Consider the following 26,072-nt stretch of genomic DNA (forward strand, 5'->3'; position numbering starts at 1 on the left):
ATATGTAGCTGCATTTTGCAAAGAAACCGAAGAAAACAGAAGCACGTCCCTGCCGCGGCAAGGGGTGTAGTACGCGTGCCAGCGTGCGTAAAACAGTTTACGTCGGTTCTTGCCTCCCGAGCGTAAAGGAGCAGTAGTGGAATAAATTAGTTTTTGAGAAAAAGGAAAAGGCGCAGTTTCTGTCTCGCATGTCTCGGTGGACACCTGAACCGCGCCCTAATGGAAGGGAGGAAGGTGGGAGTGAAAGAGAGAAAGCCGTATTTTTTTTTTTTTTCGTAGCAAAGAAAATGCGAAGATCGTCCCTCGAAGAGCGCTGCTCGTTATGCAGCTGCTGCAGTTTCAGTTTCGAGTTGCAGGCGGCCTATGTCTCGTCTCATCAATGGCGGATGATTTTTTATCACGTTAGGGAGTTGGTTATATGAACTCTATGCGTTAGGGTGTCATTTACCTTCCAGATATGCTTTTAACCTAACCCCATAACGCAGTACTTGATAACTCCGTCGAAAAAGCAGTAACATCGAAGGACTATGGCAGCACCATAATTATGTACCTTTTCGAGGGGCAGCAGAAAACGGCGCATCGGCACCTCACCCTCCAGAGCGGCGCCCTCGCTCCAGTTTAGTCGAAACATAATTCGCTAAAGAGGTCACTGCAAATTATTAATTCAGAATAATTAGCAGAACGAGACGTAGTATGGAACCAGCGGTAGCAGACGACTTTCCTGACTTTCCCAACTTTCCCATGAAGCTTCTCAATAATACACGAGGACGTGCCCATTTCCAAAATTTCACCTGGGACGTGCAATAATTTTTGGAATTTGATTTTAAGAAACGTTTTCACGTGCGTGCTGAAGTTTTGGTTTGAATTTGTCCATCCCATTTTTGCAGTGGAAGAGAATGTGAAAGGCAAATACTGCTCGTAACAACGTTACTAGATTACGGTGGCTCGTAAATGGCTGCATAGAACGCGATTTTTTTTCTTTTGTTCACGTTCGATGATGTTATTTGAGCGCCGATGCCGAAAACTTTCGCGGCGCACATTAACGAAAGAAAAACAAGAGAAACGCGAGGGAGACAGAGAGAAAGAGAGCAACAAACTACCCACAACATGACGTCAGTAACTGCGGCCAATCGGTGCTTACAAACGTCCTACCTGTGGAATGCGTACTATGAAACGTAGTGCAACCACTATAATTGGTGCATACTTTTGACACCAGTTGCTAGTGGCGCTTTAGCAGCAAGGAAGTTGCCAATAAATCTGTCCAGTAGTTAAGCTTAATTTATCTTCGAGACCTCCTGTTCACAACAAAGTGGGCAATATAAACTTAAATTTGTTGCTTGTAGAGGTTACAATGCTACGATACGCCGCAGAAACCTTGTTTTGTGACGTGTTTTATGTGACCACTAGGTGACGCACGCATCTCTATATGTGTCTTATACTACTATCATCAGCAGCAGAGCAACATTTTTTTTGTCCATGCTTGAGTCACCGCATTACGCACCATAATTTTGAAGCCACAGCGCAACGGCAGTGTTTCCATTTCCTGCGGATGGAGTGAATGACTTCATCCCGGGATTTAGGGTAAGAGCAGGGCGTTGTCGACTGTGCGCGACTGTCAGAAGTCCACTTGAAAGAACACTTACCGTCTCGCCATCGGCTCGTCGTGTGAGTATGCGACCGTTACCTATTTATAGTGATAACGGTGGCCGCAGCTCCTCAGTCTGTACCCCCCACTGACAAACGACTCGCTTGGCGATACGCGCTGCCTTGCATTTGCAGAACCATGTCGAGCCGCAAGACCAAAGGCAGGGGCCCCACCAAGAAGCGGGCACAGCGGGCCACCTCCAATGTGTTCGCTATGTTCGACCAAGCGCAGATCCAAGAGTTTAAGGAAGCATTCAACATGATCGACCAAAACAGGGATGGTTTCATCGACAAAGAGGACCTGCATGACATGCTGGCGTCGCTCGGTGAGCGCCGTGGCTTTCTGTTACTTTAGCGGCCGGGGTTGGATGCCGCATTCACTGACTCATCGCTTCGTCTCCCAGGCAAGGATCCCGCCGACCCGTACTTGGACAGCATGATGAACGAGGCTCCGGGCCCGATCAACTTCACCATGTTCCTGACCCTGTTCGGCGAACGGTTGCAAGGCACGGACCCTGAGGACGTCATCAAGAACGCGTTTGCCTGTTTCGACGAAGAGAATGTTGGTCGCATACACGAGGAACGGCTTCGCGAGCTGCTGACTAGCATGGGTGACCGCTTCACCGACGAGGATGTGAGTGTGCGATGCCACCCGCTTGTCGGGGCTTCCAGTGCTGTCAATCGCCCGCGATATGCGTCAAGCAAAAAGAAAAAAAAGTGCCTGCAAGTTTTTAGTGAGATATCGGAGCAGGGTTTGTAAAGAGTGCGCCTGAAGTATGCCACGCCCATGCTGTTCTTCGCTTACCTCTGGTTTTTGCAGTGACGACGCAACTTAAATTTCATACGACAGTTCCGGTCGGGCTTTTAAATCATTTGTATAGGTGAACGAGTATGTGCGCTAAGTGCTGCTTCGTAAGTACCTATCTCAAAGGACTTTCCGTACAATTTTCTCCTCTTTGTACACTGCCTATATGCAAAGTTGTGAAATGTAGCTACCATCGTCATCAATGCGAACTGTAGTGCTCGTGGCTTGTAGAAGTCGCTGCTCGACATGGTTTCTACCTTTATGGCTGAGTTTATGCTCAGAGTAAGTAGGCAAAGATAGGCTTCGTGGTCTTTAGATCATATTCCGTACCAAGCACTTGTGCTGTGTGTGAGCAATTCACACACAATACAAGCATTCATGTTTCATAACTTGGATATTGTTACATGTGCATGTTTGCTGCAATATGTGCCGTGCAGTTATGCTGGCATGTGTCTTGGAGCATCGTGTGCTCTTGTGTTATGCCTTCAGAGCTGACTGCGTTCTTTTCATGAAGAGTTGTTTTTCCAGGTTTGCTTCTCGTTTAAATGACTACAGACACCTAATTTTATTGCATGTTTTCTTCCTCCAAATGATGAGTTAGACATTATAATACATGGATTACCACGTGGTATTCATCTACGACCGGTAAATAATTTATAACTGAATTTCTTCTCTCATGCTGTTTCGGTTTCATCAACCGAACGATGGCTGTGATATGTAGTTTACACTTAGGTCACATGAGGCATAAAAAAACCTCAATATAAACGCTGATACATAGTTTTAATTCATTGCAACACCTTAACCAGCCTGCTTCAGGAGCTGGAATGACAAGAAACGACATGTCAGCAGTTATAGACGATTTACAGTGCCGTATCATGAGGGCTGCTGTTTTGGTCCTGTGATCACAGTCATTACACGCCTCTTGACTGCTCGGCTCCTGTCCTGTCGCGACAGTGGCAAGGGCTGCTACGTCGGGTGGTTTAATTTGGGCTGCCAATGTTTCAGCTGATAGGGTTGTAAAGGGGTAGGAAGACAACAGTCACAACACTAGGGTTTGGCCAGAGCTTCAAAGGACCTGTGAGAACCCTAATTTGATCACTTGAGGTGTGAAAACATGATCAGGCTTCATGTCGCGGAGAGTCGCTCAGCTCTTTGCCTCTCAAACCATCGATTGGATCGCCTGAATGCTTGACTTTGCTTCCACTAAAGACTTTGCTAAATGTTTTTAAAAATTGGTTACATGCATGTAGACGTCACTCTAAAACGTTCACATGCACGTCATATGCACTTGTTTACAACCTGCTAACGGTGCTTCACCAACGTAAAATATTTTCTGCTGATTTCTTAACACAGAAAGGTGACAAAAATGTGTACTGTGGTGGTTCGCCGCGCCCGTCAAAGGAGACACCAATGGGCCCGTTAGCTATAAAACCTTTATATGTCGCTGCGAGGAGTGTGTACCCAAACCGTGAGGAGTGTGTACAGAGGCAGGCGGGGCTCGTAGGGAACACGATGGCGTTCAAGTCAATGGCCCAACGGCTGCGCGGCCCAAATGTCCCCTGCCAATCATGATTCGAAGTGGGCCCGAGGACACGGCAGAGTCGCTGGTTCGGGCGCTGGTCTGCCCGGCGATGCTGGCCAGTGGTCGCCCAAGCGAGGCGGTGGTCACGAAGGCGTCGAACCGATGTCGACGCGTCGCTGAAGGATGGCCCAGGAGAGATGGCGGTCCGAAGCCGTCACATCACTGCGGCACACTCCACTCACACTCACGGGCCTCCGGAACCGACCCGGCCACAACCGTGGCGTTCGAACACTCTCACGCGCACTCCACACTCCACGCGCACTACACCGTCGTCATCTTCGCCACGCCGGCCACTGCAGCAGCGCCACCACCATACTTCCCCCGTGTTCCAGAAAGTTGTACGCGCCCAACGTTGCGGTGCACACAACGTGAGGAGAAGGGCAACACAACACCACAGGACAGCACAAGCAGTACACAAATATGGTCACTCCGCACAAGTAGTCACAGAAAAGGAAATAGTCGTACAGAGGGGATACGAAGTTAGCGCGGACAACTTGCACACATATAACAGTAGACAACGTGTGACAACAGCGGACAACAGCACACGAAGTAATACTAAAAACAGTGCCCGTAAAGAGGCGGCCCAAGTACACTCATTCACTGGAGGATAGAGGCAATAACTCAGTCACGACCGCTCTAATCCCCACAATAATCCGCGAGGCTCATATAATCCGGTCCTCCGTTCGCAGAACCTCCTATGTACTCTATGTGAATGCTTGAATCGAGAGAAGACTTCTTTGGCTTCATATCGCTGCTTGTCCGTGAGTTGGGTGGAAATAGTGACGGCCCTCCAATCTTGAGCTCGGTGCAGCATTGGGTATGGAACATCCTCGCCGAATGTTTCTTCATCTTTCAATTCATCCTCATTAGCCAAGGCAGCTGCTGATAACTGCGGCATGGCAGTCTCTTCGGAATGAGGAACATTTGCTGTGACGCCTAGCCCATCCTCCTCGGGAGCACTGGCGACATTGGTCCACACTTCCGGTGAATCACCACGTTCTGATGGCATCGAATTGTCTCGTTGGGCACATGATGAGGGATCGCCTCCCCAGTCGGCGGCGACGACGTTGCTGCTCCACTCAGAAGCTTTAGGCTCTGCACTCCCAGCTTTGCTTGGAGGGCCGAAAAGCACAGGCTGTCTTCGGTCGAAGGGAGACAGCACACTCTCGATGTTCCCAAGAACCACATCATATAAAGGGTCAGCCATGCATTTTGCTCGAACCGTGCGGTGAAGAAGGGTGTGTCCAGGAAGACAGTAGCTTCCGGCAGGTAACGAATGGTGCGGTCGAGCAGGAATACGGGACTTTTCGATCCAGTAAACTTTGCCTCCGGAACCAAGGATTGTCGGACAACAACTGTGTTGCAGCCAGTGTCCCGAAGCACACTAACGTGCTGATTTTCCAGCAGTCCTTTGGCGACTGGCATCACACTAGCCTGCCCGTTTGCCCGACGGGTTACAGTTGCATTGACAATGGGGATGCGTTCACCATCCTGAAGAACCACATATCCGGTTGTATCTTCTGGTGTAACTCTTCCATTCTCTGCCGCAAACATGCAGGAAGCTTGACCTTGTGTCCCTCCTTTCTTGGGACACGAGTCTGCGCGACGGCCAGACTTTTGACATTTCCAGCAAGTCCCAGCCGGCACACTTCGCGTCCGAGACCAACACTCAGAGGCACGGTGTCCTGTCTTTCCGCAGAGGAAGCAGCAATGGTCCGCCTTCCCCTCCTGCCGGGACGACTCTGCTTTCCCCACAGGAGCAGCGGTCGGCTCCTTAGGAATCTTATCTTTGCCTAAATTGGTCAAACTCTGAGCTTCCATGAAGTGATCTGCAGCTTGTGAAAGCGCCTTAAGTGTCACACAGTTTCGCTCCTTAAGGAAAACACGCAAAGATGGGCTGCACCCACTCATAAATTGCTCGGCGATAACAACATCCCTCAAACTCTCGTACTTCTTTTCTGTCTTGCCCATTTCTTGCCAGTGATCAAAATAGCCCGACAGCCGCGCTGCGTACTGAAGGCCTGACTCGTTATCTTCGGGCTTAGCTTTGCGGAATTTTTCGCGATATCCCTCTGCGGTGTAGCGAAAACGCTGTAAAAGCGCTTGCTTCAGCTGACTGTAGTCCAGGGCAGCAACGGGGTCAAGCCAACCGAGCACAGTTAGAGCCTCCCCCGTAAGACAGAGGCTGAGCGAAAGGGCCCATTTATCACGCGGCCACTCATGGCGCGACGCGACACACTCAAACCGTTGTAAGTACACGTCCAAATCGTCTCGCGCCTCGTTGAACGGTGGAATCAACTTATGTGGGCTGGACGCAGACCCCGATACACCACGGGCCACACTGTCGGGAGCGTCCGAATCTGAAGTAGGCGGCGCTTCCTGGCTACGGGCAAGCAATTGCAATCGCAACTCCAGCACACGCTGTTCCCCTTGAATTCGTGCGAGCTCTCTCTCATGTTCTTTAGCGCGCAGCTCCGACTAGTCGCTCAAGTCTCTTGAGCGCGTAGCTCAGCCTCTTTAGCGCGGTCCTCACGCTCTCGGGCACGTTCGTCCCTCTCCCGGACATGTTCTCCGTCAACCTCTCTTTGCGAATGACTATTTAACCCACTGCGCGAATGACTATTTAGGCAAAATATTTTGTTGAGAAATTTGGCAAACATTTTTCTTTCCAAAGTGAGAAATTGAGTTTTTACCTGTGCACATTTGTGCAGGAATTACCGTATATTTGCGGATTAGGGCCGCTTTTTGTTTCATAATTCTGGTGGGGTTTGGTCCTAACCAAAAAGTGGCATTTTTCAGTTCAGTTTGCAAAGCTGCATTCTGGGGAAATCTAATTTATTGTCTATAGACACTCTAGCACATAGTTCTTTCTGTATCTAGTGCCCGTGCGGACAGGACACTTATTTATTTTTTCTGCCCAAACTAACCTTTGTATAGTGCTCCATTTCACGGAGTGCCTTCCTGCTTTTGTTTGTTGGGGCGAGGTCTTTCTTCTGGCCACACTGCTGGTCCAAGCACTTGTCGTTGACGGCGAAGTTGCAGCCTGCTTTCTGTGTAATTCGGTGCATGCGACAACTCGAAGCTCGAAAGCCGCATATGCGGTTAAGCGTCTGTGTCCCATCAGAAACTGTTACCTGTCGTAGACTGGCAAAATGGACAGCGCGAGATCCAGCGCAGTTGAAAATGATCTAACAGATAGCACTCAGCAGTACAGCAGGGCACGCTAGAAAATGACAGACGCAGGCAGCTATGGTCTTGTGGCAACTCCTCCGGGGACAAGAGAGCCCGAGTAGAGCAGTTGATTTCAGCCGGTATTTTTTTTTAAGATTATTGGCTGCCAAGTTGTTCGGAGCGGCTCATGCATGAGTGGCCCTTAGCTGTATATATACGGTAGTTTTTGTAACTGATGATTAAGTTCACCGTGGTTTACCATGATGTGTCTCTTCTCTGCCACAGGTGGATGAAATGTTCCGGGAGGCTCCCATAGACAAGAATGGGATGTTCAACTACTTGGAATTTACACGCATCCTGAAGCATGGTGCCAAGGAGAACGACGACCAGTGATTGCAGACTTCGTATTTTTCTATTTTTTTATGCTGAATAAAGAAAGCGTCCTTTATTTTTTTATTTTTCATCACGTTGCAGTGCATGTATGCCACTGAACAGTCTGGACTTCTTTGCTTCAAAGCTCTTTGAAATATCACTATACTTTACAGCAGTTCATTTTGTATGAAGGCAACCATATGTATCATGCAACCCATTCTTTCTGGTGTCTGCATCGTGCAACATGAACGCGACAGGAGAAAAGAATATTGCTCAAGACAATACAATTTACCCAATGCGCTCTGCTCCCTTGGCTCACGCTTGGATGATGCTGTTTTTCGCGCGCACTCATTCTGCCTTCTTTCACTCTCACCTTCCTTCCATTGCGGCGCGGTTGATGTGTCCACGGAGACGAGTTACTGCACCATTTCCTTTTCTCAAGAACCATTAATGGAAATTTTCGCGCGCTCTCGTGCTTTGGAGAGGGAGCAGCTGGTGTGTGCGACGTTAAAGGGCTTTATATCCAACTGCGCGGGAGCGCGGTCGCGGCCATATTTGGTCATGTGACCAGCGCTCCGCCATCGCTGGCCTTCACGTTTCGACGGCTGGTGACCAGCTGCTAGACTCTTTTCCGGCTCTCGCTGGGGATGACGAGCAGTCGGACGGCACAAAAACAGTGCGAGAGCGTATAGTATGTGTTGGTGCTGGATAGTGCTCGGTTCAACCATTACTCGCCTCATGGCTGCCCGCGTCGGTTCGAATGTGTCGACAAACCGCTGTCGGCCGTCTGCGCGTTATTGTTAATTAAATCGGTTCCCCGCTTAATGCTTTTTGTGGCTACGTGATTCGTTGTCGTAGTGCATAGATTGAAAGCGAAGCATTTCCTTAAATTTAGTTTCTAGGGCTCGATATCTTTAGCAAACGCAAGAAAAAATGTCAGCATTTTAAATTTGCCCAAGTTTTATAGATTGTGGTGGAAACTTATTTTCAACAGGCGCGTGAACTCTCTCTCGAGCAAAATTTAATATGGCAGTTTTAGAGTCAGATAGTATATATCGGGCTTCCGTGCGTGTGATGGCCAGGACAATGGCGGCCTCTTCCGAAGTGGCAGCAGGGGATATGTGAAGGGAGGCAGTCGGTTGGAGGGAGGGGTTCGCGATGGCTACTACCGCGTCCTCGCCCGTGCATGCGACATCCACCCAAACGGCATACGGTTCCGTGCCGTAGTGTGTGCGCGAGCTCTGCGGCGGGGTTTGTGGTAACTGGGGTGCATGTTTTGGGAGATGCTTAATAAGTAATTCCGTGGCTGGAAGGCGGATACCGAGGGTGTGTATATCGACGACGACGAAGGCAGAGAATTATTTGTGTCTTCGCGCCGCAGAGGGAAGTTGATGAAGACGACGGTGTGCAATGCACAGCGCAAGAGTGCGTTGGAGTTCAACACGAGCTTTGTTCGGCTGCGGCGATAGCCGACTGCTTTCGCGCTGTGGCCAGCGAAGCTGATCTGTTCGAGCCGCCGTGGCTTATAATGCCAGTCGTGGATATTTTATGCGAAGCATACTACTTTAGCTACCACTTCAGCCCCTCACCGTGGTTATGCGCCTCCAAATCACGTGATAAATGACGTCACACCACGTGACACGATGACGTCACGACAGTAGAGAAACGGGGGCCCACCTCGCGCCGTCGCTGTGGTTGTGCGCCTTCAAATCACGTGATACATGACGTCACACCACGTGACACGATGACGTCACGACAGTGGAGAAACGGGGGCCCACCTCACGCCGTCGCTGCGGTTGTGCGCCTCCCAATCACGTGATACATGACGTCACACCACGTGACACGATGACGTCACGATCACGTGATACATGACGTCACACCACGTGTCACGTGATACATGACGTCACACCACGTGACACGATGACGTCACGGCAGTTGAGAAACGGGGGCCCACCTCGCGCCGTCGCTGTGGTTGTGCGCCTCCAAATTACGCGACACGATGATGCTTCGCATTCTCCAGGCTTAACCAAGTTAAGCCTCAGCCATTTTTTTAATGCGAAAACATTTCTAGGCTATGTCGGCAGGGTCGTGTCACCAAAACGTGCCCGAAAAACATGTCCGCATCAGTTATGACGTTCTCAGAAGAGATGGCATCAAACGAGTGGTTGTATTTCATTTGCTCAAGGTGGGGTTAGAGACCCATTACCCAAGCATTTCACCCTGATTAAGCCGAGCACCAGGCCAGGGCAAGCTTGAACCCACTGCATCACCGGTGGGTCCCAGGAGGCACTGGGTATCGAACCCCGCACCTTCCGCAAGCGAGGAGAAGCTCAATTAACGCTGCTCAGCCGAATGTCGAGCGATAGCTCCGGTGGTTAAGACACAACGCTGGTTTCGATGTTCTATTATTACCTCACCCGGCCGGCAGCTTTGGCCAACACAACCAGCGTTCCGTGGAACGCATCAAAGTGCACAGGCGTTGTATGGAGAACCCACTTTCATTCCCTGCACATGCGACGCCTGCAGACGCGTTCCCGCTCCACTCGATGATGATGATAACAACTTATTTCCACCGATGTAGGAGGCCCCCTACTCCCCGTCCCTGGCACGCATGCCTAGGGGACGGGTCCGGGCATTCCGCGACTAAAGACTGGCGAAGATACATTGGCTATTCGCGGCTTCAGCCGCCAGGCAGACAGCTCGTTTCTGGTCGGCGGGGACCTCGCTTCTCAGAGGGCCTCCCAGGCTGCTCTACTTTTAATATTCCCCTCAGCGCCCGGGGATCTGGGCCATTGCAAAATTATGTGATCGAGGGTGCCCCTCGCTCCGCAGGTCTTACATTTATCTTTTCTAACGTCTGCCTGGGTGCAAAACAACCGGACGGGGTTTGCAAAAATTTTTGGCCTGTAATCGTCGCCAGGCAACGACCTCTTCATTGTTTCAGTTTGGATCCCGTGGCGGCATCAGACGCCTTCCTAATCTACAGTTCTAGATGATTTCTGCGCATATTTTCAAACGTTCGTCCATCCCCTGGCAGTCGGGCGGCTCTACGGCTACCCGGAAATAGAGATCTCGGGCTAACGCGTGGACGGCCTTGTTACGGATGTAATGTTGTGTGGGTAACATAATTCGGGGGTGTACTAAGAAAATACAACCTTTTCACGGTGTGCAAAATTTCGGTCAAGTAGGCCTTTAACGTGCAGGGACATCGCACAGTACACGGGCTTCTAGAATTTAGGCTCCATCAAAATTCGACCGCCGTGGCCGGGATTAAACCCGTGCCTTTCGGTTCAGCAGCCGAGCGCCGTGCACCGCATGTACGCATGAGCGTTGCGGTGACAGCACTGAGCTGCTGCGGCGGTGGAGGGTAGCGGCATCACAACGGCATCGCAGAAGATGAGCACGCCGCCACGGAGAGGAAGAGGGTAGTTGCCGCACAGCGCATTCGCGCGCCGCCGCAGAGAGATCGGCAGATGTGCGGTGCGTCGATGTGGCAGTGTTTCGGAGAGAAGGAAAGGAGGCATTCGAGGTGTGCTGCGTGATGATGATGATCAAAACTTTATTTCCACAGGTGTAGGCGGCCTTTACTCCCCGCCCCTGGCCCGCAGGTGTAGGGGACGGGGGCCGGGGTCTCCGCGGCTAAATACTGTCAAAGATACATTGGTTCTTCGCGGCTTCAGCCGCCAGGCGGGCAGTTCGTTGTCGCTCCGCAGCAAGGCCTCAAGCGCCCAAGGATCCGGGGCATTCCTAAATTGTGTGATCGAGCCCAAGCAACCACCGACATCCTTCGGACGGCCGACAGAGGTCTGTTTCGGATATTCTGTACGTCCGCTGAACATCCGCAAACAGCCGATAGACGTCCGTCGGCCGTCCGAAAGGTGGCCAAAGGTATACGGTTCGCCCGCCGACGGACGTCCAGTTGAGTACGTCCATTGGCGGATCTTTCTCGAATATTCGCATATATGGTGCATGCGTGCTTTTTTCACTCCGCGCGATGCAATAAAACCAAAAACAATTTGATAAATAGCACGCATATTTTATTGTGGTTGATGATACATCAGCAGAGCAATGGGTTATATTCGGAAAATTTCTTAAATGTGACTCTTCAAATGTGGCAAGCTTGGGACACACATCCGTAATCTTCCCACCCACAGGATTTCTGAAATAAAAAGAACGCGGCAAACATCAGTCATGTGAAACAAATGGCACAATGCAGCACCCAAGTAAAAACATTGGAACCAATTAATAGAAGTGTTTAATGCTGCAAGTATAACAGACAATGCACTTTACCACCTCCATAAGTATGAGGCAATAACAGCTCTCACTTTTCCACACCATATTTGACAATGTATCTGTTCTTTATTTATTCTCATGGGCCTTAGGGCACTAACCTGCGCAGCACTGTACGCGACTGTGCACAGAAAGGCGCAAAGCTTCCGTTGCGAACCACTGCGAACTAGACGTGCTTCCTACGGTTAGCCTTTCGCGCGTTGTCACTCTTGATATAGGCACAGTGAACCTATCGATGCCTTAAAAATTAACAAGATGCGAAAATACTCCGTCCCGCAACTTTGAAGAGGAGTGGGAATTAGTCCCGCGAGTTGAGGGCTCCCGCAGCTGTATGATGTAGGCTCCCGAAAGTGTGAGAACAGCACACACTTGTGGAAGCCATCTCCTCGCGCTTACTGCTCCCACTGTCCTGTGAACGAATGTTATATGAGCATGCTGCATTGTCCTAGAAGCAAGTTCCAAGAATTGCACTGGATACATACCTTCGTAGGCAATCACATGTGCACTAAGCCTTCTTTAAACCAAGGTCGACGCAGTACGTGATTCCGGTGTTCCAGAAGAGCTTCAGGCGCTTCCCGTATCTTTCGAATTGCTTAAGTTACATACTACTTTCGTCCACAGACCGAACAAAGCCACACATTATAATAACAGAGCTATAAAGCTCTGCGCGACAACACTACGCGACAAATCAACAACAGCGCTACGGAGCCGCACTGATGGATTGGATTGGACTGACCGCGAAGTGACATCTATGATGATGGTGATAGCAGAATGCACGGGAGTTTTGATACTTACGAATGGTTTCAATGGGAAGTTTAGCTAGCAAAACGGTGGACATGTCGCAGAACTCCACTAATTTGGAGAAGTTATATAATTATAAAACTAGGCATTGAGTTCTTGCAAAATTCTGCAACACCTGCTTCTCCTCTTAGATAAATTTAGCTCGTTATTGGCGGCTCTTGCACTGCAGGTAGGAGTGGAATCGCACCAATTTACAAACATCTTCGCGTTAAACCCTCCAACTGATGCAAATAAAACAGTATACATACACGAAAGACGCGAATATTCTGTGAAATAAAAAACGTCCATACTCATGGCCTGGGAAAATACTCGGCCTTACATCCTTCGGACGTACACCTCGTCTCTCATGCGGACATACAAAAGTAGACACTGTCCGTACGTCCGGCGGATGTACGAATACGGATATCCGAAATCGGATTGTGTTCGTACGTCCGATGGACGTCCGATCTCGGCAAAGGACGTTCGGATCTAGCTCGTACGTCCGACGGATATCTGTGGTTGCTTGGGAGGGTCCCCCTCGCTCCGCACGTCCTACATTTATCGTCTTTTCTATCGTCTGCCTGGGCGCGAAACAATCACACGGGGTTTGCAAAACTTTTCAGCCCGTAATGGTCGCCAGGCGACGGCCTCTTTATTGTTTCAGCTCGGATCCGGCGGCGCCATCACACGTCTTTATAACCTATAGTTCTCGATGATTTACGCGTTATGTTTGCAGACGTTCGTCCATCCCCGGGGCAGTCGGGCGGCTTACGGGTACCCGGAAGTAGAGATCTCGGGCTAACTCGTGGGCCGCCTTGTTACCGGGGGCGGATGTGTGTGCTGGTACTGTTACGTTCTTCTGGCGATAACAGCCTGTGTCGCGCGGAGCGTATTGCTGATTGCTTGCTCATCGTGACGCCTATGAAAAACGCTGATATCGCGGGCTATATAAACGCCACGACAGAGCGCTGCGCCGCTCTTTCCTGCCCGGCTGCCGAGATAGAATAAAGGCATTCCAGACAACGTTCGGTGCTGCCGCTTGCTCGTCGTTCGTCGAATCACCCAGAAACGTAACAGCTGGTGGCAGCGGAGGGATCGACGACTCCGGGTTCCGCGGCGGTTGTCGGTGAGTGCCTGAAAGGTCTCTTTTGTTCACCAGGTAGCTTGAAAGGTGAAAGTAGACTGTTACTGACTTGAGAAGGCAGTGGGTGGAAAGCAGCCAGATTTTTCCTCATAAAAATTTCGGTCGTAACAAGATGGATCTCGGTGCGATTGTTAAGCCCGAATTAACGCTCTTAGCCGCAGAGCTGGGCGTAAAGGTGGCGAAAGCCATGAGAAAGGCCGGATCATCTCGGCCATTGAGAAGTGTGGCGCGGGCGCCGACGAAATTTTAGAATCTTTGAACGAGGTGCAGAGGAAACGGAAGAAAGAACTTGAGCTATAAATGCTTAAGCAAAATGTTAAGAAGGAAGAGGAAGCCATGGCGGTCGATATATCGACAAAATTGGACATGCGAAGCCTCTCGCAGCCCTTTTGAAGACATAGGTCTCTACTTGGTAAATTTTGAGCGGGTGTGCTTCGTGGAGTCGAGCTGGCCACGAAGGCTTCTGAGCTTGCTGCCGGCGGAAGTGGCCGACGTTTTGGCAAGGTTAGGTTCCAAAGAGGCGGATGACTACTCGTCCGTAAAAACTTGCCTACTGAAGAAGTTCAGGTTGTCCCCTGAGGTTTTCGAATAAAATTTCGAGAGGCAAGGAAACAGCCGGAAGAAAGCTATGCCGAGTTCGCTTACAAGTTAATGGGCTTTCTAGAGAGTTGGCTCCATGGTGTAAACTCATATGAGGACCGCGAAAAGGTGCCAGCGCAGATTGCACTTAAGCAGTTTTTCTGTTCTATTCCTTCAACCCTGAAGGATTGGATTCAGGACAGGCCAGAGGTAAAAACCGTACAAGTGGCGGCTGATTACGCAGACCTGTGTTGCTCCAGACATGGGAAAAAGTGTGATAACGAAAAGCCTAGCTTTGTCCGAAGCCACGAGCGAGGAACTGTTCGGCCGTTATCTAAAAACGCAGTGTGTTCGACGCATGCTACACCTTCAAGGGAAGCGTTGGATCCCGAAAAGAAAAAGCTAAAAACAAAGTCGTTTGAAGCAAGAAAGCCTATTCTTTGCTACAAATTTCACCAACCGGGTCATGTGGCTTCAGGCTGTCGTGTGCCTAGAGTGTCCACGGTTAATTTGTGCACGGATAAGGCAGAAGACCTGCTTAGGCCATACTTGTACGACATATAAGTAAATTATCAGTCTTGCAAGGCTTTAAGAGACACCGGAGCCACGCACGACCTTGTTCATTCCTCGCTAGTGAAGCAAGACGATTTCACAGGCGACTGCGTGTGGGTTCGACAGGCCCTGGAAGATCGTACAATCAGCTTGCCAGTAGCCAGAGTAAAACTATACGGGCCCTTTGGCGTAGTAGACACGGAGGCAGCAGTGTCCGACGGGGTACTGCCATACTGTCCGTACATTCTTTCGAACAGAACGGCAAGGCAGCTCGATGACTCGGGCGTCTCGCTTGACATGAATCCCGTTCTAGCAGTCACTCGCTCCATGACGTCAGCGAACGGCTCTGAGCCGCAAACGCTCGCGACGAGGGCAGAAGCTGATAAGTCAGATAACGAAACGGCAGAAGGGATTCCGGAGGATATGCTCGAAGAAGCAGACGTAACCACTCTGGTTTCGCCGGAAAGCGGGAACTTCCGTGCTCTGGCAAATGCTGCTAAGGCCACGCTTACCGGAGAACAGGCCACGGACCCAACGCTAGAAAAATATCGAGAGAGCCTGGGAAAAAAATGTAACACCTAATATCTCGTTTTATGTGAAGAACGGCGTTATTTATCGCCACTTTAAGGACAAAGGCGGGAATGAAGTAGACCAGCTGGTAGTTCCATGCTGGTACAGGCGTGACCTCTTGGAACTTGCTCATAAGGGAGGATGGTCGGGCCACTTAGGAATCACGAAAACAAAGTGCAGGCTATTGGCAGAGTATTATTGGCCCGGTTGTTTCAAGGACGTTGAGGAGTTTGTTCGTTCGTGTGACACGTCTCAAAGAACGGCGCGACCGAACGAGCGACAAAAAGCGCCCCTTACCTTGGTCGAAAAATGCCAGAATCCGTTTTCCCTAATTCCCGGAAAAACCAATCTAGACCAGCATGATATTGAAGTGGCCAGTCAGTCACCAATTCAGTGCGAGTCCTATCGCTTTTCCCCACGTCAAGAAAAGCTTTTAAAAGATGCTGTAGATGAAATGCTTCAACTGTAGTTAATTCAGACGGGAGAAAGTGATTGTGTCTCCTATGATCTTGGTAGAGAGCCCCGGCAAAGATGTGCGTCCGTGTGTGGAATACCCGAAGTTAAATGCAGTTGCTGTAACCAAGGTCTACCCGATCCCGAATACTGAAGCATGCATCGAGAAAGTGAGCAGGGCGAAGTACATTTCAGCCATCGACCTTGTTAGGGGGTACTGGCAAGTACCACTTACCGAACACGCGAGCAACCTGGCAGCGTTCATGACTCCGTTCGGTGTCTTTAAGCCGCTTGTTCTAATTTTGGTTTAAAAAATGCTCCGTATGCATTTTCAAGGCTAATGAGTTCAGGTTTTGGCCGGAACAGAGACTTTTTCACTACCTTACCTGGACAATATAGCAATTTTTTTCAGACACCAGGACGGACCACATCCAACATTTGCAGCAGGTCTTTTCCCACTTGCAAGAAGCAGGGTTAACGGTTAGGGCTGATAAGTGTAAATTCGGCCGTAATGAAGTAGAATATCTGGGTCATGTCGTCGGTCAGGGAGCAGGACGAGCCAACAACTTTTAATTCAGGCTATCAGAGGGTTTCCTTTGCCGCGAACGAAGAAGGGTTTGATGTCTTTTATTGGGTTGGTGAATTACTACCATCAATACATTCCCAGATTCTCGGATAAGGCGAGTCCACTTACTGATGCCCTCAAGAAAAAGGAACCTAATAACATTGTATGGGACGATCGTAAGCGTCAAGCGTTTGAGTCCCTGAAACTGGCATTGATAACTCAGCCTGTGCTGGCCACCCCAGACTACGCGAGGCCTTTCCTGGTGCAGTGTGACGCTAGCGAACGAGGTATGGGCGTGGTACTAAGCCAAGAAAACGACAAAGGGGAAGAACTCCCCATTTTGTTTGTCAGCAGGAAGCTTACTTCGAGGGAACAAGCTTACAGCACAATTGGAAAAGAATGCGCTTGCCTGGTGTGGGCTGTCGAGAAACTTCGCTGTTACCTTTTGGGCTCTGAATTTATTCTAATTACTGATCATCGACCGTTGACATGGCTCCAGCAACTGTCTAAAAAAAACGGCAGTTTGCTCCGGTGGAGTTTAACTCTCCAGGAATATGCTTTTGTGGTAAATCATAAGAGAGGTAAACTTCATGCGAACGCAGACTTCTTAAGTCGGGCTCTGATATACTCGCGAACTTGTGGCGGTATCTTGTCGCGTATGCCCCTATCGAAATTTCGGCCGACCCACAAAAAAAATAGTCCGACCCATACTCGTTCTACTCAGTCTTTCGAGTTGGGCGATTCCCACCGCCTCGGCGAGTTCAGTTCCAACTATTATGCACCCCCATTTCCAACCGGCGGGCTGTAGAGGTGGAGATGGGTAGGCCCAGCACCCTCTTGACGGAGCCCTATAATATTGGCGAACGGCGTGGAGTATCATATTCTGCTACACCATAATGACATTCACAAGTAGAAATGATGGTAGCCATGTAAAGCGAGCCAGTTAAAGACGTACCATAAGCATCTTTGAGTAACTACCATGATATCTCGTGGACGATGTAAAACAACGACACTAAAAACGCTCCTCACACACTAACCTTTGAAGTCATGGGCTCATTCTCCTGTACCCCAGTTTGAAGGGTGTCAATAAGTGCTATTGGTGGGTGTTAAAAAGCGAAGCTTTGTAATGAAATTTTTGCGCCTTGTATGCAATCTGAGGCAGGCACAATTTATGAGGTTCAAACGTAAAATCCTGGTAATCTGAAGAGCATCCTTACTCTATAAACATTGAAAAAATCTGGGACACAAGGCTAGGAACATACTTCTGTCGCTGTTGACACCATTAGCACCCCCCCCCCCCCCGCCCCTTTTCTTCTCTCTCCGACTCTTATCTCTTCCCATCAACGGACAGTATCTACCGACTCGCTGCTGCCAGGCGAAGTGTTTTAGAGCGCAGCTCTTTGGCGTCCGTTCCTGGGTTTCGCGTCGTCGTCGGCGTTGTCGTCGGCCTCGTAACCAGCTCCACCCCCCTTTCATCCCCCCAGCGCTAGCAGCGACCGACTGATACCGCTGGATGCCGCTGACGCCGCTAGAGAGTCAAGATAACGTGACTGCATAGAACACCGTCGCCGCCATGCAGAAAGAGGAGGAAAGGGTCCCCCCCCCCCTGTTCTTGTGTGGCGGATAGGGTGCTCTTCAGTTGCCGACGCGCCGGTTATTTCACGTAGGCCCCGGCACGTCGACGAATACGTGACCACCTTCCCACGGCTAGACCTGGTTCTTAGCGCTGCGGAAGCGAGGGTATCATATTGTTTGTGTCGGCATCGGCGGCGTTGTCCCTGAAACCAACTCCGCAGCTGGGGTTGACTCACTATCGAAAAGGTGAAACAGCTTATTTGCTGCGCTCAAATTTCGCATTAGGAAGTAACGTAATCGTCGGTAATTTTTTGAATCAGTTCTGCCCTTTTGACTGCATCTCGAATCGCCTATGCAGTAAAATTCTCCCTAAGTCCCTCATGCGTCCTGATTCGGCCATCCGTCTCCGGGCGCAGTTCGTTTTTCCCGTGGATGTTCGTATTGGGTACGGAAGTTCGAATGTTCATTGGGCGTCCGTCAGACATCGCCAGTCGTAGTTTAGCGGGCAGTGGCAATAACAGCAATCGAGTAGACGCGCGAAAGCGTGCATGTGTCGTCTGGTTGGCTCATGGTTTTGCTTTGCTGGGTTACCAGCACGTCTGGCGACGACATTAGACAAGTTAAGCTCTTATCAAGGTTAAGTTATGCTAGGTTTGGCCAGGGTCAACCTCAACCCTCCCATTGGCTGCAGCTTCCGCGACGCTCCACCGAACTTAACCGAGTTTCTCCAAGTCTTCACACAAGATTCTTGGTTGTAACCGTGCTAAGTAGTGCTTTCCCACTAACAGAAGACCAAGGGCAAGTAGTAAAGATAGACCGGAACAATGTCTGAAATCGTATACGGCCATTGCGCCGCATGGCAAGGAACGGCGAGCGTGGATATAAGGCAACTGTTTCTCCCCCTTCCTCCTTTCGTTGGTCCCATAGCGCTCCAATGTCCACCTGGAGTGTGACAGTCTCTGGTCTTTCCCGATCCACATTTTTATTATGTAAATGTTCGTGTGTCATGCATTCTACCACTGCGGGGTTGCACCACCCGTGCGCAATGCCTGCATTGGTGACCCCACACGTGAGATGCGTTCCGCCTCCTATACAGGCTGCGGTCCAGCGGAGACTTGACCACGGGAGGGCTGGACTCCGCTAGGGGCCAGGCTGCGGTCCAGCGGAGACTTGACCACGGAAGGGCTGGATTCCGCTAGGGGCCAGGCTGCGGTCCAGCGGAGACTTGACCACGGAAGGGCTGGATTCCGCTAGGGGCCAGGCTGCGGTCCAGCGGAGACTTGACCACGGAAGGGCTGGACTCCGCTAGGGGCCAGGCTGCGGTCCAGCGGAGACTTGACCACGGAAGGGCTGGACTCCGCTAGGGGCCAGGCTGCGGTCCAGCGGAGACTTGACCTCGGAAGGGCTGAACTCCGCTAGGGCCGGGCTGCGGTCCAGCGGAGCCTTGACCACGGAAGGGCTGAACTCCGCCAGGGCCGGGCTGCGGTCCAGCGGAGCCTTGACCACGGAAGGGCTGAACTCCGCCAGGGCCGGGCTGCGGTCCAGAGGAGCCTTGACCACGGAAGGGCTGAACTCCGCCAGGGCCGGGCTGCGGTCCAGAGGAGCCTTGACCACGGAAGGGCTGAACTCCTCCAGGGCCGGGCTGCGGTCCAACGGAGCCTTGACCACGGCAGGGCTGAACTCCGCCAGGGCCGGGCTGCGGTCCAACGGAGCCGTGACCACGGAAGGGCTGAACTCCGCCAGGGCCGGGCTGCGGTCCAACGGAGCCTTGACCACGGAAGGGCTGAACTCCGCCAGGGCCGGGCTGCGGTCCAACGGAGCCTTGACCACGGAAGGGCTGAACTCCGCTATGGCCGGGCTGCGGTCCAACGGAGCCTTGACCACAGGAGGGCTGAACTCCGCTATGGCCAGGCTGCGGTCCAACGGAGCCTTGACCACGGAAGGGCTGAACTCCGCTATGGCCGGGCTGCGGTCCAACGGAGCCTTGACCACAGGAGGGCTGAACTCCATTAGGGCCGGGCTGCGGTCCAGCGGAGCCTTGACCACAGGAGGGCTGAACTCCGCAAGGCCCGGGCTGCGGTCCAACGGAGCCTTGACCACGGACGGGCTGAACTCCGCTATGGCCAGGCTCCCCGGACACCACGCGAATGGCCTGCTGGGCGGCTGCCCGAATGCATCGGCTATTTCCGATGTGCCGCTCCGTATAGAATCATGAACTGAACGGGGCTCCACACCGTGGGCACTCGTACGGTTGTTGGTTCCCATGAGAGGGCATGTGCCTGCGGAAAGGAGGAAAGAACATTACCCACGCCATTCGAACAATTCCGAGGCCGCCCGCAGCATCGTTAAAGTGCGGTCATGAATCAACAATGCAAGAGTATTGCCTTTCCTGAGCTATCTTTCCCTTTTATTCCAACTGCCCACGCTCATCGTTCCTACCCGCAGTATTACGTCGTCTGCTTTTCCCTCATTCGCCGCCGTATACTGTGCAAGGTAATCGTGAATAATTTTTATATTCGCATTAATGAGTCCGAAAATCCTGTAAGAGTGCGGCGGGCGAATGCGAAACGGGATTGAAGGAACAGCAGAGGAACAAAACGTCCATTGGGTTTGCACCGAGAGAATTGAGAGGTTGCCCCTGTATAGAAATATCACCACGTGAAACGGCATTACATATTCTCTTGCGGCAAGTGTCGAAAATCCATCTTAATTACTTCGACGCTGTTGCTCAGTAGAAACAAAAAAAAAAGCAAAGCACAGAAACTTTTCCCTGATACAATAACGAGCCCAGCGGACTGTGCATATCATTTTACGCGATAATGATGCCTCGCTCCACGGGAAAGGAGGAATGCGCAGAGACGGAGGCATTCTTCAAAGGTTGACGGTACCTTTACTTCACAGATAACATGACGATACGTTAACCCTTACAGAAGCATTTAAAACACATTCGACAACGCAATTCATACCTTGCGCGGTGGGAGAGCCGCGTGAACACTGTCCCGCACTTCTCGCACGGGTATTTATTCCCATGGGCGGTCTTCCTATGCTCCCACAACTCGTACAAGGTCTTGAACGTGGCGTCGACATCGCAGCACTCGGGTGCGCCAGCGGGGCGCTGCAGAGGGCCATGCAGATCTTGGAGATGGCGCAGCAAGTTGAAAGACCGGTCGGTCCGGTGATGGCATATGGGGCACTCGTGTCTGCCTTGCTTTGGTGTGTCCCTGCAACCACACAAAAAACATACGAAAAATACCATCAGCCAAAAGCACTTGTTTCACTCCAGTAATAAATGCGCAATCTTCCCTGCCATTCACGCTGGGTAAAGAAGTAGGTTCTCTGTCGTGAGTCTGTCGCACACACACCAGTAAGAAGAGGACTGCCCTCTATCTTCTTCTTGCTCGGTGTAAGACAAACAACCCTTTTAATTTCTGTGCACAGAGCTATTTCGCCGATCACAGCTTGAAGCCGTCTTGATCTTAGCAAACTAGGTGGAAGATGGGCCCCTAAGAGTCATGTCACCTTGTGATATCATCACAACCTGCCCAACCGGACTCTAAGCGAGCCGACGGGGGTGACAGTTCAGTTAATGATTGGTCGCGAAAGGGTTCTTGGGAAGAGCAGCCTGTGTGTCACAACTCCGAGCGGCGGCAGCAACTGTCATAGCAGGGCAGTGCCGCATCGCTTAACCACTCCACCAGTGCCAGGAGTGGCATAAGGACACCCGGGGATCAATGGACGTAAAGTAGAGAATGACCAGTTCCGCGTACATTAATCAATTAACACCATGGAGTCATATCGTTAAGACGTAGTTTAAGTGTCCTTTCCAGTTTTCAACCGCTAGCACTAAGGCCTCCACTCACCGGTTGCGCTGAATGAATCGTGCTCGACCTGTAAAATCGAGCTTCGTACCGAAACCCGAATTCAGAACAAAAGTGCTAACGGACCTAATTCGCATTTGGCCTAAGCATGCTAATTCATCCGTCACGTTTTGTTTTTTTCGTATCCGGTACGTCTCAGATGTTTATAGCAGAGAAATCGCCTCCGTGCGGTCCTGACCATCCTCATTCATCCGTCACTTTTTATTTCGTATCCAGTACGTCTCCATAGCGATGTTCATATTAGAGAAATGGCCTCTGTGCGGGTGAACGAAAGTTTAACTTCCGTTTAAGAATAGGGAATATTCAAAATACCGCAAATGCGCTTTCCCACATATATTTGGTGCCAGGATGGCCGACTTCTCTAAAAAAAAAAAAAAAACTGTATGGGCTGCCGGACAGGACAGGCGCTAAAGATGTAGATAGAATGTACTGAAGTATTTTACAAAAATCAAACAAAAAAAAACTAGTCCATCTTGCTGTGTTTCAGCTGGAAACGCATGGTCAGCCATCTCGTCTTGGTCAACATTGTTATGCAGGAAAGAGCATTGTCGGGATTTGGAATATCCCCTATTGAACGTGTTACCTTCCGACTGTCTCCTACTGCGGGGGGGAAATCTGACTGTGCAGCCTGCTCGTGCCCCCCCCCCCCCCCCCCCCCCCCCGCCACCGAATACGGGCCGGTGTAGTTTCGGCTACTAGGCTTTGTTTCGGTGCAATGCCAGCAGTGGGGATGGGATGGCCGGGAGCCATCCTCTGGGGATGCAAACCCCCAATGGGAGTGGCAGCGACTCCCAGACGACTGTGAGGGCCAGTCGTGCACGTGAGGTCCGATGCCTGAGCGGAGGCAGGCCTGGGTTTATACTCCGGTTGGACCCACGAAATCCGGCCCGGAAGGCATGTCAAAACGCCAAAAGGTTTTGAAATACATGCTACCTTCCTTCCTCTGCGCGCGGGGGCGTGCAAGTCTGGCTACCGACGCGTCGGTTTCTGGTTACGGAGAAACCAGGTCCGCGCGGGGGTTCATAGTGGCCAGGCTCTGAGGACCGCCGCCTCGGGGAAGCGGCCTTACGGCCGGCCGCAGGCTTAACCGCCTGCGGGATGCCGGGGGATGAGGGCTTAGTACTGCCTCGTAAGAGTCTGGCGAAAACCGAAGATGTGTGGAGTACCGGTGGAGTAGGCCCGGGTCATCTCATCCTAAGCCACGTTCTTGGTTAGTGGCCCGGTCGCCCAGCCTTGAACACTCTCTCCTCTGTAGGAGAAGAGTAAGCTAGGGGAGGAAATAAGTGCATGGATGGTTGGAGGAAGCACAGATGGACCCCCAGGAGCGACCAGTTCTGAGGCCGCGAGGCCGTTGACGTTCTGGACCTCCACGGCGATCGGGACTATCACGCATACTTCCGGTGTCCGAAAAACCGCGAAAAACCTTCGACGGCTAGTAGCCGGCAGGTGGGAAAGGCCTTCTAGTGTGCGAGAGGAGCCCCAGGTAGCTACTGACCCCGTGTTAGGTTTTCCTGTCTCCGACGGTCGGAGCCCGTTGCGTATGGTGGGTGGTCGGGCATCCCGTGAGTGGGGCCGCACCATTGGGCAATCTCGATGCTCTCCCTGTCCTGGCCAGGCGGGCCAGTAATGGAGTCGAGATAATTGAAGGATCAGAGCAAAAAACTCGCTGTCCCCATTCCCTTCCCACGTCCCATTTCCCTTTCCGCTACTTCCCAGGGGAGGTCAGGGGAGCCTCCCCGGGCCCGCTCTCTCGGCTGTGGGTCGCTAACGTAGCATTTTCCCTAATATTTTATTTTTCCACCCACGGGTGGTCAAATTACAACTTGCCTACGGGCCTCCTCTTTTATTTTGCAATTGGGTTAAGCCTGTTGTGTGTAAACGGTGCAGGCAGGGGCCTATTATTTTTATTTCCTTTTCGGTTGCCCCAACCTATTCAATGTCTCCTACTGCAAACGGAGCTTTGCCTTGGCATGTAGCAACCTCGTACGCGCCACGCTGCACTCCTTTTTTTTCTTTTTTTTAAGCCCGAACTAATATGTCTCCTGCAGCGCTTTAAAGCGTAGGGGTAAGACCGCACGTCCAATGTTGCTCCGTGGCGAGCCAGCCCTCCAGGCAGTGCCATTTGTGCAATGTGCACATTCCACGGAAAGGAGGGGCTTAATGCGCCAACTACGTTTTTAGGGGCAGCCCGCGGTGCTATAGAACGCTTGTGAGAGCCACCAATAAGAGGCAAGAAACCTTATTTGTTTCTCGTCGTTATCATTCGCATACGAAATCATGCTGCGGCCAACAAGGCTCTAGTAGTCGAAAACTGCGGCAAAGAGCGGCACGACTTCACAGAAAGAAAACAAGGTCAACAGTTCGGCGCCCAAGCATGCCACAGAAAAAGCTAACGTTCAGTGGGCACAAGTGCAAGAGGAATTAGACGGCGCTGGTACTTCACTGAACACTGATATCCTTTTGGATGAATAAGAAGGGGCTGTTTTCTGCGCGAAATAGTGATCAACGCGTGAAGTTAGCTCTGATAAGCGTTAATAAGGTGGATTGGTGAGCTAGTTGGTTCATGATCGTATAATTGAGCAGCAGAAAGCGAACAAGGACGTTGAAGAAACATACAGACGAGGGCGACGCAGCATCGTCCTTGTCTTTGTTTCCTCAACGTCCTTGTTCACTTTCTGCTGCTCAGTTATACCCATCTGATAAGCGTCGTGTTACCTGCATTTGTAAGCAGCGCAGAACCAGCTGCGTGGCGCATTACCTCCGCCCAGCTGGTCAGAGCGCTTGCATTTGATAAAACTTTGCGAGCAGCTTAATTAGTGCGCCAGCTAAGGCAGACAGCAAAATATGATGAGACAAGAAGTTGCCGCATACTTTTCCTGCACCTCCTGAGACATTGAGGGCCCCGGCTGCTGGTATTCCTGATCCTGGGGTGCCGCCATCGGAACCTCCACCTCAGCACCAGCTGAAGCCACCTTTGCAGTCTCCTGCAAATTTGAAGGCCCCTGCTGCTGGGCTTCCTGATCAGGTGGTGCCGCCATCGGAACCTCTACCTCAGCACCAGCGGAAGCCACCTTTGCAGTCTTCTGCAAATTTGAAGGCCTCTGCTGCTGGTCTTCCTGATCCTGGGGTGCCGCCATCGGAACCTCCACCTCAGCACCAGCTGAAGCCACCTTTGCAGTCTTCTGCAAATTTGAAGGCCCCTGCTGCTGGGCTTCCTGATCAGGTGGTGCCGCCATCGGAACCTCTACCTCAGCACCAGCTGAAGCCACCTTTGCAGTCTTCTGCAAATTTGAAGGCCCCTGCTGCTGGTCTTCCTGATCCTGGGGTGCCGCCATCGGAACCTCCACCTCAGCACCAGCTGAAGCCACCTTTGCAGTCTTCTGCAAATTTGAAGGCCCCTGCTGCTGGTCTTCCTGATCCTGGGGTGCCGCCATCGGAACCTCCACCTCAGCACCAGCTGAAGCCACCTTTGCAGTCTTCTGCAAATTTGAAGGCCCCTGCTGCTGGGCTTCCTGATCAGGTGGTGCCGCCATTGGAACCTCTACCTCAGCACCTGCTGAAGCCACCTCTGCAGGCCGCCGCGGTGGCCCAGTGGCTATGGTGCTCGGCTGCTGACCCGAAAGACGCGGGTTCGATCCCGGCCGCGGCGGCTAGAATTTCTTTGGAGGAGAAATTCTAGAGGCCCGTGTACTGTGCGATGTCAGTGCACGTTAAAGAACCCCAGGTGGTCGAAATTTCCGGAGCCCTCCACTACGGCGTCTCTCATAGCCTTAGTCGCTTTGGGACGTTAAACCCCACAAAAACCAAAAACCAAAACCACCTCTGCAGTTTCCCTCTCCTGCGGCGACTCCTCCGCCGGAGCCTGAGGTTCGCTCGCCGCCTGCCGCTCCAGCACCTGCGGCTCGAGCATCGGTGGCTCAGGTGGAACCAGGGAAGCCTCTGACTCGGGCTCCGCCTTCGGCTGCGCCGTCGATGCCGCCACGTCTCCCGCCGGAGCTTCCTCCGGGGGCATGTCAGCTCCAAACGGTGAATACCTTGAAAGAACAGCAGAAACACACGGATAAAGCTGTGCTTAAGAGTGGACACGGCGGCACCGTCGTGACTACGTCACC

General features: G+C 51.6%; 3 protein-coding genes and 1 pseudogene across 3 annotated transcripts; 2 read left to right on the plus strand and 2 right to left on the minus strand.

The window, feature by feature from the left end:
- Positions 1 to 1,463: 1,463 nt before the first annotated feature.
- sqh (Myosin regulatory light chain sqh) lies at positions 1,464 to 7,650 on the plus strand. The gene is made up of 4 exons (XM_089551583.1): positions 1,464 to 1,665; positions 1,780 to 1,970; positions 2,049 to 2,278; positions 7,488 to 7,650. The coding sequence occupies exons 2-4, from the start codon at positions 1,784 to 1,786 to the stop codon at positions 7,593 to 7,595; spliced, it is 525 nt and encodes a 174-aa protein (XP_089407709.1). The 5' UTR covers positions 1,464 to 1,665; positions 1,780 to 1,783; the 3' UTR covers positions 7,596 to 7,650.
- On the minus strand, positions 3,932 to 7,099 carry LOC149334924 (uncharacterized; annotated as a pseudogene).
- An 11,737-nt stretch (positions 7,651 to 19,387) lies between the features above and the next one.
- Positions 19,388 to 22,151, minus strand: LOC149334925 (uncharacterized). The gene is made up of 3 exons (XM_089553690.1): positions 22,139 to 22,151; positions 21,049 to 21,303; positions 19,388 to 20,361 (listed from the first exon to the last, which is right to left on the minus strand). The coding sequence occupies exons 1-3, from the start codon at positions 22,149 to 22,151 to the stop codon at positions 19,388 to 19,390; spliced, it is 1,242 nt and encodes a 413-aa protein (XP_089409816.1).
- Positions 22,152 to 22,208: 57 nt separating this feature from the next.
- On the plus strand, positions 22,209 to 25,762 carry LOC149334926 (uncharacterized). The gene is made up of 2 exons (XM_089553691.1): positions 22,209 to 22,223; positions 24,818 to 25,762. Exons 1-2 carry the CDS (start codon positions 22,209 to 22,211, stop codon positions 25,637 to 25,639), a joined length of 837 nt encoding a protein of 278 aa, XP_089409817.1. The 3' UTR covers positions 25,640 to 25,762.
- Positions 25,763 to 26,072: the final 310 nt, after the last annotated feature.

The sequence above is a fragment of the Amblyomma mixtum genome, chromosome 7, assembly GCF_055824585.1.
Source record: "Amblyomma mixtum isolate Tamu chromosome 7, ASM5582458v1, whole genome shotgun sequence".
Taxonomy (NCBI): Eukaryota; Metazoa; Arthropoda; class Arachnida; order Ixodida; family Ixodidae; genus Amblyomma; species Amblyomma mixtum.

Bases quoted from the DNA above. Each gene is read 5' to 3' on its own strand.
- LOC149334925 (XM_089553690.1), bottom strand. The intron at 20,362-21,048 runs GTATGAATTGCG...TCCTTTCCGCAG, and splicing joins CGGCTCTCCCACCGCGCAAG to GCACATGCCCTCTCATGGGA.
- sqh (XM_089551583.1), top strand. From the start codon at position 1,784: ATGTCGAGCCGCAAGACCAAAGGCAGGGGCCCCACCAAGAAGCGGGCA. The intron at 1,971-2,048 runs GTGAGCGCCGTG...TTCGTCTCCCAG, and splicing joins TGACATGCTGGCGTCGCTCG to GCAAGGATCCCGCCGACCCG. The intron at 2,279-7,487 runs GTGAGTGTGCGA...TCTCTGCCACAG, and splicing joins ACCGCTTCACCGACGAGGAT to GTGGATGAAATGTTCCGGGA.